This window comes from Vespa crabro, chromosome 8, assembly GCF_910589235.1.
Source record: "Vespa crabro chromosome 8, iyVesCrab1.2, whole genome shotgun sequence".
Classification (NCBI taxonomy): domain Eukaryota; kingdom Metazoa; phylum Arthropoda; class Insecta; order Hymenoptera; family Vespidae; genus Vespa; species Vespa crabro.
The window spans coordinates 5815404-5832816 of NC_060962.1; the positions used below are offsets into that span (position 1 = coordinate 5815404).

Consider the following 17413-nt stretch of genomic DNA (forward strand, 5'->3'; position numbering starts at 1 on the left):
TGGAGGGATTTAAAATTTATTCACTCACTACTTAAGAAGTTCTGCGATGGCTCCAAAACACTCGTCCGCGATGTAAGTCAACATTGAAGAAGGATAATCCATAGGAAATTGAAAATTATGTGGTTTGATATCGAAGTAGGTTGAAAATGAGATCAATGTCGTTGTAGACTAATAAAACACAATCATCATAATGGTGATCTGTTAAAAGACAATAAACATATTTGTATTAAATTTATCTTAATAAAAAATATTAACTATAATATCTACGAATTTACTTACCAATATTCTTCTATGAAAGAAAAGTATTATATTCCTCGATAATCTTCAATGATACACTGATTCTAATACGCGAACAGTCTGTGTGACTGTTTAAAAAGTAAAATAATACTTTATACGAACAAATCCTAAATCTACGACCGATTGCATTGCTCGCAATCAGTTTAAGTATATACTTTTCTAAAATCGAAGTCGCGTAACGCGGATGTATTTAAATCAGCGAACGAACGATGCTTCTAATTCGCGATTTTGATTTTATTTAAACGATACAACGGCTCCATCAATTGCCACGCCCACGATTGCGATAACGATCTAAAAAAAAAAAAAAAAGTAAGAAAATCAAAGTTATTAGTATAATTTTTATAATGAAAAAATCTTTTCAATTATTAAGAAAATGTTTGAAAAAGTAATTTACTTACTGCAGTCTTTGTTGATTCATTGCACGATGAGCATCCTGCCCCAAGAAGATGATGAATGATTCTTCTTTAATTCGAACTGAAAAAGAGGAAAAGTAAAATTATTAGTATCATTGTTATAAAAAAAAAAATGAAAGAAAAAAAAATCTTTAAAATTATTAAAGAAACATTAAAAAAAGAAATTTACTTACCCAAAGCCTTTGTTTTCCTTTTTGCGCGTTGAACATCCTGTCACAGTATCATGAAGAATGTATACTAAAACTGACTCTAATTCACGAATTTATATTAAATCTAATTTCTTTTAAGCGGCTTATTTAAATATAAAAAAAAAAATAAATAGTAACAAAGCTGAAATATACAAGAGATTATAAAATAAAAAAGAATAAAATATTTCCTGTAAATCATCTTTGAAGATAATACATTAGAGAATATATTATCTGAAAGTATTAATCATAATGAATATTTTATTACTTTAATTTTTTATTTAATTATGAAACGATCAATTATTAAACGATCAACAGCTAAGTATTTTTGAAATGTACCAAATTATGCTCGACAATATTTTCTTTAAATTTAAAAATACAAACTCAAGCAATATTAATTGCTCATTTCTCACCATAAGAAGTTAAGCTGCATACGGGGAATTGTTTTAATAAAAAATTTAATACATTTTCTAAGATAAAATAACGACATAATGATTACTAAACTAAAAAATATATATGTAAATTCCTATATCATCCTACGTAGTAATAAACTTTCTATAATATTAAATTAATCGTGATAAAGTTAGAATAAAAATGCTCGATAATGAAATACATAATTAAAACAAAATCAAATTGACGTATTTCATAGGTCTTTACTCGTCGAAGTACTGTATATAAATGAAGATCTCTTTTCTATCCTTGAGAGAGTCGAACGACCTAATGTTTTTGTTTTATTCTCGGTCGGAGAATTTCCTAGAAATATACAACCTACTGTGTATCACCTTGCCAAATATTATCTATCTCTCTTTATTAAGCCTCGCACTACTACTACTATTAAAAAAAGACAAACTTACTCGTACTCGCGTCCAAAGAAAAGGTCGTGTATAAATCTATCGTATTTGATGCCGTATTATTCTCGCTCATTGAATTCTCGGAAATCTGAAAAGAATACGATCATATTAAATAGGATCAGTTTAAAAGTATGTGTTTGTGTGTTTGTATGCCTGATGTATGCACGGAGTGACCATAGATGTGTATATATGTATGTGTACATATATATACATATATATATATATATGATGAGTATATATGAAAATTGAATATAATGCAAAGTATCAATCGATCGCAATTATAAACACAAAGTTATTGATAAGAACGTAGATTAAAAGCAAGAGAAGTATAAATGTTATGAAAATAAAGTTAGAAAATAGAAAAAAAATTACGACGCAATTGTTCTCTAGGGTGATCTACGAGAAGGCCAATTTTGATTTTCACAAATATCTTTCGAACGCGACAACGTGATGACTTACGAACACGGCCTCTTAAAAATCGTGCTTTCAACTATCAATTGATATATTAAATAAGGTGTAAGTTAGAAAAAAATATGCTAATTACCTGTAACGATGAGGAGCGACGAAATACCGTGTAGATTTGTAACCGTATCCAAAATGGCGAGGAGACCACCAGCAATTGGACCCCGTAGTTCAAGTACATCGCTAATCAAATCAAATATTAATTATCTCAATTAAAAATAATTAAAAATATAATAAAAATATGTAAGTAATATAATATGAATGACAAATCTAATTAATTTGAATTTTAAATATAGACAATAATTTTCTAATGAAACGATTATATTTTCTAGAAATATGGAAATATTTAACAGATACACATTTGAATCGCGTATGGGTAGATGATCTCTACGTTTTATTTATTACGTGCAAAATAATGAGCGATTGTTAAAACGAAATAATTCGATATAAGTGTTATAACGTATAATATACATACACACACATATAAATTAGTACATATATAATATATATATATTGTAAGCATTGAGAAAAAAATAATCTTAGTAGTTTTATTTATACATATTTTAATTATTACGTCAGTTACAATCGAAATAATGTATCATGAAGCGATAATAATTGTATATAATCGAGAATGTTCGACTATCGAAAAAAAAGGAACGAAAAAGAAACGATACATATGTAAGTAAGTATATAAAGAACTAATACATTGAAATATATATAAAGGACGAGAATTAAATAGAGGGGGGCGGGGAGACACGAAACTATGACATATATTTTCGAACAATACTAACCTATATATAAACTTCGAGCATTAAATTGACATACTAACCTATATTATTTCTTAAGAAATATCTGACGCGAAATCGCACGATGAAAAAAAAAAAAAAAAGGAAAGAAAAAAATCTCTCTCAGATATTTTTGCACGAAAACAATGGAAAATATTTTTCAAATGCAAAATTTTTCAAATATTTTATAATAAGCAATTTGAAATTGAAAAAAAAAAAAGTAATATAAAGTTAGAGAAGAGAGATTTATTAAATAATCAAAATTATATATAAAGTGATAGAGAATAATTTCATATTATATTATATATTATATTAGAAATTTGTTGAAGTGTATTAATCAGTCTGTATTCTTAAAAAAATTTCATAATTTTATTTGCATATTAATTTATAAGAATATAATTATGTTGCATGATGCTCATGAGTATTACGAATGTTGTTTTTCAATTTTGTTTTCTTCTTTTCTTTTCGAAAATATATTATTAAAAAAAAAAACAACAACATGACACAAGCACTAACTCTTGATTTTTTCTTTAAATTCACTTCGTTACTTATAAATATGTTTCTTGCTTTCGACAAAAGGAAATATTATCTTATCGTTATATTCGATATATTCGAGTCTCTATGCTATTTGACAGCCAAGGATAAGTAATAATTTTCCTACCGAGGATATTACTAAAGTTAAGTATCGAGTTCATTGTCTTTTATCGTAACCCATATGGTATTTCACATTTCCGGGTTATTTCCTACGAATATTAGATAATATAATGATCATCGATCGATTTATACATATGTAGGTACGCTTGGTCATTACATCCCAGAGTAAAATATATGATTTTTGAAAAGTACTTTCGTATGTCTTCCTATTTTCGCAGACAAGTATTAATTTAATATAAACGATTTAAACATTCTCAATGATTCAAATATTGTTCTATAGGATTGATAATAATTAGATCTTAATTATTAAAATACAAATCACTTATGATCATTAAAATTCTGGTAAGAATCCGAATAAATCGACAGTAATAAACGTAAGAAACAATGAGAGAGACTAAAGAGATAAGAATTAAAAGAATAAAGAGAAAAGATAAAACTAAGAAATAATCATTATTGAGAAAGTGTGATTCCGGTGATTATTAAAATATCCCTATTGTTACGTTTGAATGGATCAATCTGTTCTTTTGGAATTGTTCAGTTACAATGACCTTGTATCTTTTAATGTCATAATGTAATTTTTTTTTTAATCTACATTAAGAGGTACTAGATATACAGATGTACGAGTATTAGATACATAAGTTGTAGATATATTCTTATTAATAATATTTCGAATGGATTATAAATATTATCAAATCTGAAGATTCGTCGATCATATAGTAATTAATTTTATTATAAATAATTATGAAATCGTTGAAACATTTATATTTTATTCTTTATTTGTAACGTTCAATTGTCACCAATTGGTTTTATGATAAATAACACTGTTTTATTTACGTCTGAAAAAATTTTGCTTACATATCGGTGAGTTATCGCAAAAAAAAAACATTGTTACGTACTATTATTATGCCTTATATAATTTATGACTTACGATAAATCGTCACTACGTCATTAGAACCTAATATAGATCTAATAATAGTTATTGATATTATTAGTAATGAAATATTTTTCCTTATTTTTCAACAAATATGAAAGACCACAAAATATTTTTTAAGTTCTATTTTTAATAATAGTCCGTTTATACTTTTATTGCAAGCAATTATCGTTTCAAATTATACGATAATTTTAATTCACATATATATATCTATAAAATTTGATAATAGTAATAGTAAAATTGGAATTTGATGCATTTTGATATAACTTTTTATTTTTTTTTTTTTTTTATATACGTATAAAAGAAAGAACAAATAAACAACAAAATAATATACTTTTACAACCCTTTTTCATACTTTGAGCATTTTTTATGTTGTATGCTTCAAAATTCCTCAACAGTTTCTCACGATAATATCTAAAATAATACGAATTACTTTTTTCGATAAACGCCAAGAATTATTTTTTAGGGATTTAATTGTTATCTTATACTTATTCTCTTTATTTGTCACACAATTATAACATTTTATTTAAAATTTATTTGTGTAGATACATTTTTTACATTTTAGAATATATTCATCGATAGTTATGCTTGAAAGACTTTAGTTACGCCTGAAATACTTTAAAAAAACTAAGTTTAACTTTTTTTAGTTATGTCTTTTTTTTTTTTTTTTTTTTATATTTTTCACCGTTCAACCGGAAAAAATACCTTTGATAATAAATAATAAATAAGCAGATATGTTAAAGTTGATATATATTTTTGCATATTTAATAGAATTTGTATTTTAACATTTAAAGAAAAAAAAAAATTGAAACAATTTATCTCTTTTTTGTTCTCTCTCTTTCTCTCTATCTCTCTCTCTATCTCTCTCTCTATCTCTGTCTATCTCTCCTTCCCTCCCATTCTCTCGGTCTATTTAACAATAGAACACAAAAAAATGTAAAATCATTCGGAACTCAGTGATCCAACGGTTTTCAAACAGAGAAGGAAATTTATGTAATTAAATTCCTCCTGTGTATAGCAAGCAACAGTGTGATCTGTGGTAAATAATATTTCAAATAATAAGATAATCCAGTTTCATTTTCATCGCCTTTTCGTGATTCAATATTTACTATTAACAATCAGTTTGCTCTTTTCTTATTTTATATGGACAATTTTAAACATTTATTGGACTAACGTAACATTAACAACGATTCGTATTTGAAATTATTTAATATTACAAATCGATCGCAATATATTTGATATTAGTTATGATATTAATTGTGAATTATAAAAATAATATTGTAAATTATTTCATAAAAAAATTATGAAATATTAACTAATGAAATGAAATAATGAAATATACTGATTGAGTTTCAAGTTGTATGTTAAATAAATGAAATGCTAAAGATAATTATATACAGAGCTATAATACATTATTTATATAATTTTTATATAGATAATTTAATAACGTGAATATAAGGGTTATAATAAATGTTTTTAGAATAAGAAAAATTGAGATTGATATTTACATGATTATCGCGATATATTTTTATCTCTTGTTATTTATAATACATTCGGATAGAAATATTATACTCCATTAATATTCAGTTTTATACCTTAAACGAAATAAATCCTCTTAATATAATTTGTCATATATAAAGATATTGAACAATAACATCGAAGTAATCGTCACGTATCGACGACAGCAACATGGAAGGAATATTTGAAATACTCTGCGGTCTCACTGTAATTATTCTTCTTCTGTATTATTATCTGACCATGACGTTCGATTACTGGAAGGTTCGCGACGTAAAAGGCCCTCAACCAATTCCTTTGTTCGGCAATATGAAGGACATAATATTTCATAAAATAAATATGACAGAATATCTCATAAATATTTATAATTTCTACAAGGACGAACGATACATCGGTATCTTCTTTAGAAGTAGACCGATACTCATCCTAAGAGATCCGCAATTGATAAAAAACATCTTAATTAGGGACTTTTCCAGTTTCCCTCAACGAGCCGTGGACGTTACCGAAAAAGTAAAAAAATTTCCTTATTTTATAATTATCCTGATAATTGTAGATTAAGTCAAAAAATTTTAAAGAAAAAACAATTGATTTAATAATATAATATTCATTATTACATTTTATTTTATTATTGCAGGTAGAGCCATTGACGCAAAATCTCATATATCTTGATGCACATAGATGGAGACCATTAAGGAATAAATTGACACCTGCGTTTTCTATCAATAAAATGAAGGGAATGTTTCCATTGATAATGACCTCCTCACTTCATTTTGAGGAATATATTAATAAGATACCTGACAACGATATCATGGATATTTATAAATTATTCAATAAATTCACTATAAACATAATCGGTAATTGTGTATTTGGAATTGAAATAGACGTGATTAAAGATGAAGAAAATGATTTTAGTAAAATTATTAAAGAAATATTCAAGGATAATTTAATGACACTAGTGAAATATCGTCTGCAATTGAATTTTCCGAAATTGTACAACGAACTCGGCTTTCTATTCCGAAATTCTCGTCAAATTTCCTTTTTTTTAAATATCGTTAATAAAACAATGAAATACAGAATAGAAAATAACATCGTTAGGAACGATTTCATAAATGTACTGATGGAATTGAAAAAAAATCCGGAAAAGCTTAGTGATGATATCGGTAAGATTTATAAATTAATTTTCTAAATTAATCTATTACCATCGAAACCATTAGAAACATTAGGACATATTATTTAATTTTATATGTATTTATATGTATATATTTTAGAACTAACGGATACATTTTATGCCGCTCAAGCGTACGTATTTTTTGCGGCTGGTTCAGAAACATCTTCTTTGACTATGACCTTTATTCTTTACGAATTAGCTCAAAATCAGAACATACAGGACAAAGTTCGTAAAGAGATCAATGATGAATATGAAAGAAATGATGGTACCTTAAAGTTTGAATCTATAAAAACGCTGAAATATTTACAGGCGGTATTCAAAGGTGCATATGGCAAATAATAAATCGTCCATTGTCTATAAAGAAAAGTTAAATTATAAATTATCATTAATCATTAAATTAATTATTGTGTATATGTGTGTGTGTGTGTGTGTGTGTGTGTGTATTCATGCAAAAATAATCGAGTTATTTCTTTTAAATTCAAATAAGGAAAACAATTATCTTTAATAAACATATTCATTTCGGTATCTTTATACTATTTTAGAAACATTAAGGAAACATCCACCGGTAATATTTTTATCTAGAGAATGTGTAGTACCATCTTACAAATTGGAGGGCACTAAAATTACTATAGGCAAGCATCAAAGAATTTTTATACCGGTAATCGCATTACATAAGGATCCAAACATTTATCCGAATCCAAATGTTTTTGATCCTACACGATTTATTACCGAAAATAATTTAATTAACGATGGAACGTATCTACCTTTTGGTAGAGGACCTCGTAATTGTATTGGTAAGAATATTAAAATTATCGTAAAAATAAAAACATTCATATTAGACGAATAATAATAATAATTTCTGTTATTGCGTAGGAGAAAAATTCGCAGAGTATCAAGTGATAATTGGATTAGCAATATTTTTACGGAATCATAAAGTCGACATTTGTGAGAAAACAAAAATTCCATATACGATCGGTAGATCGGATTTCTTGTTACAACCAAAAGAAGAAATATATTTAAAAATCAAAGTTATTGAAAAATAATGTAATTAACTCGTTATAAAATACATTCAAAAATTAATCCCATTATTGGCCGTATATTTTTATCAATTATAAACTAAATCTATAAATATATATATATATATATATATATATATATATATATATATATATATATATATATAAGTCTTCATGATTCCATGACAACTCGTTTACGTTCTTGGAAAAGATTTTCCACTGACAAATCATTCCACATAAATGGATTAAGGAAATATATCTTAATAAATATCGATTTTTCTATTTATTATCCAACAATAATTAGTCATTAACGTACCATAATCAGAAATAATATTACGAGTAACCTTGTCAAACGTCATTGAAAAAGTATAATAATAATAATAGGCGTACCATTTTATATGAATATTAAAAACGAAATATAATGGAATTAATTAACATTCAATAGCTTCGTTATGTAAAATTTATTCAATAATTGCTCGTCGAACCTGCTTAAGCGGATCTAAACGATTTGTTTTTTCACTAGGTAAAAAGTTAGAGATCGTATGGAAATAAGATTTTAATGGATCGATACGAAAACAAAAAAACATGATGTATAATGACAACGCAAACGATGATGAATTCGATATGATAAAATGTTTTATGTTAATCATATAAAAACTTTTCATCTATAATTACAAGTAACAAAAATATTTTTTTTTTTCTTTTCTATTATCCGCTAGCTACGAAGCATTAGAATACAAATGTTTCATCGGATTGAAAAAAAGAAAAAAAAAAGGAAAAAGAAAAAAAGAAAGAGAAAAGAAAAGGAAAAAGAAAAATAGAAAGAGAAAAAAAAAGTAACAAATAATCTTCAAGGACATATTATATATTTTTTTCTTTATAATTGCTTTTATAATTGCTTTTATAATTGCTTTTATAATTGCTTTTTTTATTTCCATTGTAAATAAACATTCTTTTAACGTCATCGTGAATTAGCAATATATCTTATATCGTGTGCGAGATAATATAATTTGAAAAACTAAAAACTAGATATATAATACGACTACAATGATCTTAATGAGATGCACTTATGAGAAGGAACTTAAGTATTCATAAGAACATATTTCTATATTCACAATTCTATAAATAGATTCGTTTTAAATATAAAAATAAAAATACACCGTTTCGTTTTTTATAATAGCATTCGCGATCTCTTACTTTGAGGATAAAATTTGCTAATGTTATCGAGAATAACCACACTTTGTATTTATCGTAGAATTATCTAATCATCTTACGAAATTCATTTAAAAAAAAAAGATCGTATGTTCTTCATTTCTAAAGGTTAATGCAAAAACAGAATATATAAGACTTCATTAATTTAAATGGATATTATAAAGATCTTTCTCGCTTGAACATGGATATAAATTGTTTGAATTAATTCAAAAAGGAAGGATTGATAGACGACAACGTAGAAATTTTTCTTCTTTTTTTATTTTTTATCAGCAAATAAATTAAATGTTAATATTGAATACATAATGCAACGATAAGAAATGAAAGTTGTAATGATCGTAAATGGAAATAACAAATCATTTAAGAAAGAAATCTTTCGACAAAGTTAAGCAAATCTATTATGTTCAATCTTTTGAAATCTATCTCCATCTTATCAAAATTATTTGCACAGTTTGGTAATGCAAATTTCATCAAAATCAACTCAACAAGTATGTCAGTATATATTATTGCAAATATTCTTACCTATGTCCTTCTTCTTATTTGCAAATATTAAATTTAGATGTTAATCCGAAATAGCCATATGAGCTAACAAATATTTTTTACATTTATAATTCAAATTAATTTTTTTCGATGCCTTCTCAAAAAGTTTTATTAAAATCCATCGATTCGTATATCTTCATCCTTTTGTTCGTAGAAGAACATATCATCATAAATTTTGATAAAAATAAAATTTTTTGTATCTGTCTGAAGTTCTGCAGAATATTTTGAACATTATGATATTTTCTAAATTTATGTATTTATTTTTATATTAATTATAACTAAACAAATTAATCAAATAAAATAAAGCAAAATTTTACACACAATTTTTATATATATTATTTTTATTTATTATGGGAAACGGCTGTCTTCAAATATCAGATTGATCATATAAAATTATTCAAAATGTCGTCCAATTGATTAATCATTAATTATTAATTAATAGATTAAAATAAATCAAAATTAACGAATTGATTCCATCGAAACTTTATACTCAGCTTTTTTGAAATATAAAAATATTTTGCATTAAATTTCAAGCAAAATTAAATTGATGAATTATTTTCAAACCTATATTTATTTTAGTATTAATATTTTAATGATAAAATAATTTTATATATGATATATATAGATAATGTAGGTGTATGATATGATAATATCAATCTCAAAAAAAAAAACAAAAAGCTAACCCGAGATTTTTAGACGAACTTAAGTTTTTTCTTTCTTTCTTTTTTTTTTTTCTTCTTAATAAATAAATATTTTCTCTTAAATTAGCTTCGATCACGTATATTATTATACTTATATATATGTTCTACGATACAATGTCACTATTACACATACATGTAACTATTGCAATAAAGTGAATCAGTAATTATTTCGGTAAACTAGTCGCTTGGCTCGATCTTATGAGAATTAAATTGCTCGAGATCTGATAGCCAACTATTTGAAGATATTTCCAATGATTCCGATAACACCGTCTGATCTCGACGTTTACGATGTTCCACATAAATCTCGATTAACATAACGAATAAAGCAAAGGCAACGCCCATCAAAAGTGAAAATAAAGCTGGACTAAATTCCTTTAATGCAACAGGAGCGGGTATTGCACTGTGACTTTCTGGACATTGTGGTCGTGCAGGTTGCCAGATATATTTCAAATGTCCCGCCATACCATGTTCCATCATTTTTCTCAATCTGCAATGTATCGAATATCTTTACAAAATGAAATGTTTCAACGAAATCTTTTCCTTTTTCTCTTTCACGTTTTGTATTTCTTCCTTTCTATTTTTTCTGGTTTTTTTTTTTTTGTTGTTGTTTCTTCTTTTTTTTCTTTCTTTCTTTTTTCTACAAATTCAACGAGTCGATACATCTTTTTTTCTTCTTTTCTTATTATTAAAAAAAAAAACAAAGGAGCAACAATCAAAAATAATAAATATCATATTGATTTTCTTATGATCTTTTAAAAAATTCAAAATAACATTATCATGATCAAGAGGAGTTAACATCATATATTAATGTTATATAAATAAATAAATAATATATAATACTGACCCATATGTTACCATTTTCTTAAAGGGCGAATGTTTCTTAACAGCGGTCGCTATCCGTTCGAGCGGAATTAATGGTATCTCTGTCAGATCGCATATCTCGTCTTGCAAAAATGTATCCTATTAACGAAATAAAATATAAAAACGTATCTAATAAATATATCATCGATTTCTTTTTCAATCGCTCATCTCGCGTTTACAATAATTACCTCAATTATTTTGTATGCGGTCGCGGCATCAACCTGAAAGGCATAACCACCTTTTCTCACTTTTTTAAGACCTTCCTCTGCGGTCAGGAACGGCTTGATCTTTCGTTTTATACTAGATTGTATTTTTTTTCGATTGAGCTCGTGCACAACAGGATTCGTCGATCTCTAATAATACGAATTATAAAAAGGAAGAAAAATTTAATGAGATAAATCGTTAATGATGATATTAAGTTAAAGATAAAGTCGTGGGATGAAAAGAAAAAAAAAGAAAAAACGAAAAATAAAATACTTACGGCCAAATAATCGTAATTGTAAGCCATATCCTCGATTCCAACTTCAAGGCTACTGTCCGATAAATTTTTTAAAGTATTTATGAATCTTGGTGGTTCTGACAATAAAGAACCGACCACACTGGCAGAATAAAATTGAATAAGTAACAATCCCCAAAGAAATAAAGAAAGAAATACTATGCGTCCGGAATAAATACGTGGACCGTCGCTTAAACCTATGTAACGTAGATAAAATGAATGGAATTTTTTTTTTTTTTTTTTTTTTTTTTTTTTTTTTTTCTTTTTTTTCCTCCCCTTTCAACGATAATCTTACGATCTCAACGATCTTAAAAATCGTATTGATAGTTGTAAAATTGTTTAGAAATAAAATTAAAAAAAAAAAAGTAAGGAAAAGACAAATTTAATGTGTCCATTTACAAAACCTTGTTGACAAATAGCAGCCGTCGTTATCAAAGCCGTTTCCGAGGCTGGATTAGTATCCAAAGTGCAAAGCTTTGGATAATTATCGAAATACAATTCGATCTTAACCGTAAGCAATAATATCAGCCAATAAATGATTGCCACGATTAAGATCATATACCAAACGTCTTCCGTGAACGGCATAAGAAACACATTACGTACATCGCTGGTCTTTGGATGACGAAAAATGATGGTCGTCCTACGTGTAATTATATTAAAATGTAATAAAAAGAAAAGAAAAAAGAAAGAGAGAGAGAGAGAGAGAGAGAGAGAGAGAAAGGAAAAGACTCGTTTAAATCAATCACACATATGTCAAATAATAATTACTTTGCTACGTAAGTTTGCACCGTGTAATCGCATACATCAAATCTTTCGGGTTTAAATAAAAATGGTGTTGCACTTATGTCTACTACTCCACGAAGCATATCTGATAGGATACCATTCCAAGTGCCATTAACAAGATAACCCCAGGTTGTTCCTCTCATTAAATTCATCCTATTTCAAGGAATAAAATGATATGATCGAATGGGATACAATCGAATAAATTTACATATCGTAATTACATTTAAAATAGATAAAAATTAAATGTTTTATTAAGAAAATGATTCTTTTTCTTTTCTTTTCTTTTTTTTTCCTCCTTACGTAATATTATAATAATCCATCAATTGTATTATCAAGCCGTAATTATATCGCATCATCGTGTCCACGTGACGATTAATTGGATTTAATATGTAAGTACGAAAATCAGGTAAAGGTTCGTGATCTATCTAAAGCAATAAGATCGGAAAAATTGATATTAATGAAAAAATATGTTTGACAAAATACGTACGTATGTATTAATAAATTTCTTTCACGTTATTATATCGTACTTACGTGAATAGAAACGTTCAAGGTTAATTTATGGAAATTTTGACGACGCTTATACTTGTATTGGGTTAATTCGTTTCTCATCCCATTTTCAGAAGACCAGTAACCCATATAAGTAATATTGAGTCGGCCTCCATGTCGATGACTGAAATTGTAGATGTCGTAAAGAATATAAATATCCTTTCGACTTAATGCCACCGTAATTTCGCTCGCTATTGAAAGCGGTAGATCTCGCAAAAGATCAATTGGAACGGCATTCGATTTGGTGATCATAAGCCAAAAGAAAGATTCATTGTAGGGTAATTGATTTTCATTGAACTGTTTAAAAAAAAATAAATAAATAATTAAATAAGTAAATGAAAATAATTTAATCATTTCTTATGCGCAATATATGAAAAGGACATTACCGACCTGTTCGAGAATAATTTCACTCTGCGGACAATCGATATCAAGGATAATACCAAGTTTATAATAATTTACTTTCAATATGGTATTCATTTCTATGTTTTCCTTAATAGGCACGTACGAAATTGTTAGATTGTTCAATAGATCTCTACGAAAGAAATCCATTTTTTCTAAATAAAGAAACAATATCTATGAGACCGACATTTTTGAATTAACAATATCTATAATTGCGAAATATATTATGAAAGAAAAAAAAAAAAAGAAGAAGAAGAAGAAGAAAAAAAAAGGAAGAAAAAAAATAAGAGACAAGAAAAAGAAGAGAAATAAAAAGAAGTGGAAATTAACCGAAAGAATTCCAACATCCAAATACGACCAAATACTGTATATATTTCCCAGAAAAATATTCTTTCGTAAAGGAAACCGCAATATTATTAGCCTTCGCCGTCCATGTGAATACAATTATGCTAATTGTGATAACTCCAAAGATCATATTTCCGTGTTTTTTCTTCTGTTTTTTTTTCTTAATCATCAAAGTTATTACAAGTTTCGTAGATCTTTAATCTCACGATTTATCTGTACACCTGTCGCAAAAAAAAAAGAAAAAAAAAAAAAAGAAAAATAAAAACCACGAATGATTTTTATCATTAGAATGTCATAAAATGTTTTCTTTAAAATTTCGTATAAAACTTCGTCGTTCACTTAACTGCTATGAGAAAAATCAATTTTTAGATTCGATCGCACGAGACGAAACAATTAACGGCACGAAACTTTTCAATAATTTATCGAAATCGTTCACACTTCTCACATGAATAGTAATATGTAATATAGCTAACGAAACAAATAAAAATGAAAAAGTACTTCATCGGTTTTTGATTATCTCACTGTCTGTTAATACGACTATGAAATTCTTCTATTCCGCATTCGACGGAAGTTGACATTATCTTATTGTTAGACATATGTAATATTTCAAGAGTATCTATTGATTGACAAACGATTTTCGTAAAGAAACGCATAGCTAATAATTTTCCTATAGAGAAAATTATCGAGGTCGATGTTACGTTGAAGTTGCAATATGAAATTAAGTTATATATTCCATTGCGTTCCATACGATGGTTCGTGATACATCATTTCCAAGAATTTCACATAAATAATTAATAGTGCAAAGGTTATCGATTGTAACTTATACGTAAAATGCACTATCATTACATCGAGAAAAACACTCACTAATAATATCTCTCATCTATAAGATCTCTATGTATTTACTGAATGTTCTTTCTCTCTCTCTCTCTCTCTCTCTCTCTCTCTTTCTCTCCCTCTCTCTTGGTATAAAAAAGTTAAAGAAAAATTATTTTTATTTGATCTTAAACAGAAAAGAAAATTGCTATTTACTGATTATTTATCTGTAAGTTACAAAAATATAAGTTTGACATTTGATCGACAATCTTGTAGATATTCAACTAATCTAACTGGATATAAATATTGGTTTACAGAAAATCATTATGCAATTATTTTTGATTACACATGTAATATGTAACAATGAGGTATAATCACTCAAATTACTAGTAAATAAGAAACATCAAATGAGATTTCCATCTGATATGCAAACATGTAATTTTATTTTAAAAGTACAATGTCTCTTTGTATCTCTTTTTCCTCAAATATTGGAAAAAAGAATACTAGCAAAAAAAAAAAAAAGAGAAAAAAAAAAGAGAAAAAAAAGAAAAGAGAAAAAAGAAAAGAGATAAAAATAAAGATATCGGTTTTATTCTTTTAATCATTGTTATTTGAATTTGAATATACTAAAAGGGGAGAAAATGTTTAAAACATTCTCATTAATTTTACAAATTTTGAATTGTATATTTAAAGCGTGACGCATTTAATGAAAAAATATTTTTTATACTATGAAACGAATACTTTAATAATAAAATCAACATTGAAATAATCGGATTTTTTATTTATTTTATAAAAACAAGAAAAATGTCTTGTAAATAAATATTATTCATTTCATCGCAAATTTTTACAACCTGCAAAATACTATCATTTTTTTTATGTAATACTACAACTGCATATAAATATTCAATAATATGAATAATTCATTAATTATTTTAATCTTAATGAAGGAGCCGACAAAAATATTTTATTAAAATTTTTTTTTCTCTTTTTTTTTTTTTTTACAAAAGATAAAAATGAAGCTTACAAATATGTAACATAAATTTTGTTCAACCTTTAAAACACCCATAACATTTAGTTAATTTTTTTAAGCTCTTGAAATAATTATGCGTTAGACATTTTAAGAAAAAAAGCAACGTACAAACAACGACACATATAATTGTGGGAAAACGCTAGTTACCAGCATGTTATTTTTACGTAAGCAAAAGTGACAGGAAGGTACATCTATAAATTAGTGAGATTTATAAGAAAGACACATGTGAAAAATCTTAATCAGTTTCAAATCATTTTCTGTTGAGAAACATTGAAATGATGAAGTTACTCCAATATGTCTCGTTGGTTTCATTGTTGGTGGTCTTCGCGTTTGTCAAAGCAGACGACGAATTGTATTCCGACAAGTATGATTACATAGATCCCAAGGAAATCGTCGCCAATGATCGTTTAAGGGATGAGTATTATAATTGTTTCATGGACATCAACCCTTGTGTTACCCCGGACGCCATATTCTTCAAATGTAAGCTTGATTATTTCGAAATTCTCTCTCTCTCTCTCTCTCTCTCTCTCTCTCTCTCTCTCTCTCTCTCTTTCTTTCTCTGTCTCTCTTTCTCTCTCTAATTTGACAATTTAATTTTCCAATGCATCAAAGTTAAAGATTTTTGTCATTTTTGTTTTCCTTTTCGTTTTTTCAATCATCTTTTTTTCTTCATTTACAATATACACAGATAATATTTATTAATCGTACTATTGTCACAAATAATCTTATATAAAAAATTTTAAATAGAAAATGATTGTTTTTCTTCGTTCACTTTTATAACGTAGAACGTATTTATATTTCGTTACGAAGGCTTAAACAATTTTATCTTATGAAAGATATAATAAAAGGAGAAAATTATTTTCTTAGAAAATGAAAGAATAGAAAATAATGCTGTGTATTAATGTATTAAATCACTTTTTTCATTTTCTTGTACGATAATTTTATAGATCGATTATTTTATTAATGATATCTTTCTTATGTACGTATATAAATTGTATACAACATTAATTATGTTCGCATTATTTTTTTTCAGCGAATTTACCGGAGGCAATAATAACTAAATGCAAGAAGTGTACAGAAAAGCAAAAGGAAAACTTTGAATTTATAGCTGTCTGGTATACCGATAATCGTCCAGATGAATGGAATGCTCTCATTAAAAAGTTCATGGAAGATGCAAAGAAACAGAACATAGATAATTCCAAATAGTATAGGTACCGATGTTATTTTTACGAATCAATTATAGAAAGGATAAAACGAATAGTGTTATTTTTTTTTTTCTATTCTATGCGAAACAAAAATTTAATTAATACATTTAAATCAATTAATGAGCAATACGAACGGGAAAATATATTAAAACAACTGGAATGAAAATAAAATAAATGTAAAAATATTAATAAAGCTTTATTCGTTAAC

The 17413-nt window shown here is 26.5% G+C and overlaps 3 protein-coding genes across 5 annotated transcripts; 2 read left to right on the plus strand and 1 right to left on the minus strand.

The window, feature by feature from the left end:
• Positions 1-5532: 5532 nt before the first annotated feature.
• LOC124426099 (cytochrome P450 6a2-like) lies at positions 5533-9007 on the plus strand. 3 transcript variants are annotated; one of them, XM_046967387.1, is made up of 7 exons: positions 5533-5617; positions 6219-6603; positions 6728-7253; positions 7362-7583; positions 7804-8055; positions 8135-8305; positions 8801-9007. In XM_046967387.1, the coding sequence occupies exons 2-6, from the start codon at positions 6268-6270 to the stop codon at positions 8302-8304; spliced, it is 1506 nt and encodes a 501-aa protein (XP_046823343.1). In that variant the 5' UTR covers positions 5533-5617; positions 6219-6267; the 3' UTR covers position 8305; positions 8801-9007. The 3 variants fall into 3 exon arrangements, with proteins under 3 accessions (XP_046823343.1, XP_046823344.1, XP_046823342.1); XM_046967388.1 differs by lacking the exon at positions 8801-9007 and having other exon boundaries at positions 6728-6947; positions 7050-7253; positions 8135-8349; XM_046967386.1 differs by lacking the exon at positions 8801-9007 and having other exon boundaries at positions 8135-8349.
• A 1897-nt stretch (positions 9008-10904) lies between these two features.
• On the minus strand, positions 10905-14287 carry LOC124426188 (ionotropic receptor 75a-like). The gene is made up of 10 exons (XM_046967573.1): positions 14143-14287; positions 13804-13967; positions 13399-13710; positions 13168-13292; positions 12853-13020; positions 12489-12724; positions 12070-12281; positions 11777-11941; positions 11572-11687; positions 10905-11214 (listed from the first exon to the last, which is right to left on the minus strand). Exons 1-10 carry the CDS (start codon positions 14285-14287, stop codon positions 10905-10907), a joined length of 1953 nt encoding a protein of 650 aa, XP_046823529.1.
• A 1952-nt stretch (positions 14288-16239) lies between these two features.
• LOC124426101 (ejaculatory bulb-specific protein 3-like) lies at positions 16240-17369 on the plus strand. Its single transcript, XM_046967389.1, has 2 exons — positions 16240-16480; positions 17034-17369. The coding sequence occupies exons 1-2, from the start codon at positions 16276-16278 to the stop codon at positions 17204-17206; spliced, it is 378 nt and encodes a 125-aa protein (XP_046823345.1). The 5' UTR covers positions 16240-16275; the 3' UTR covers positions 17207-17369.
• Positions 17370-17413: the final 44 nt, after the last annotated feature.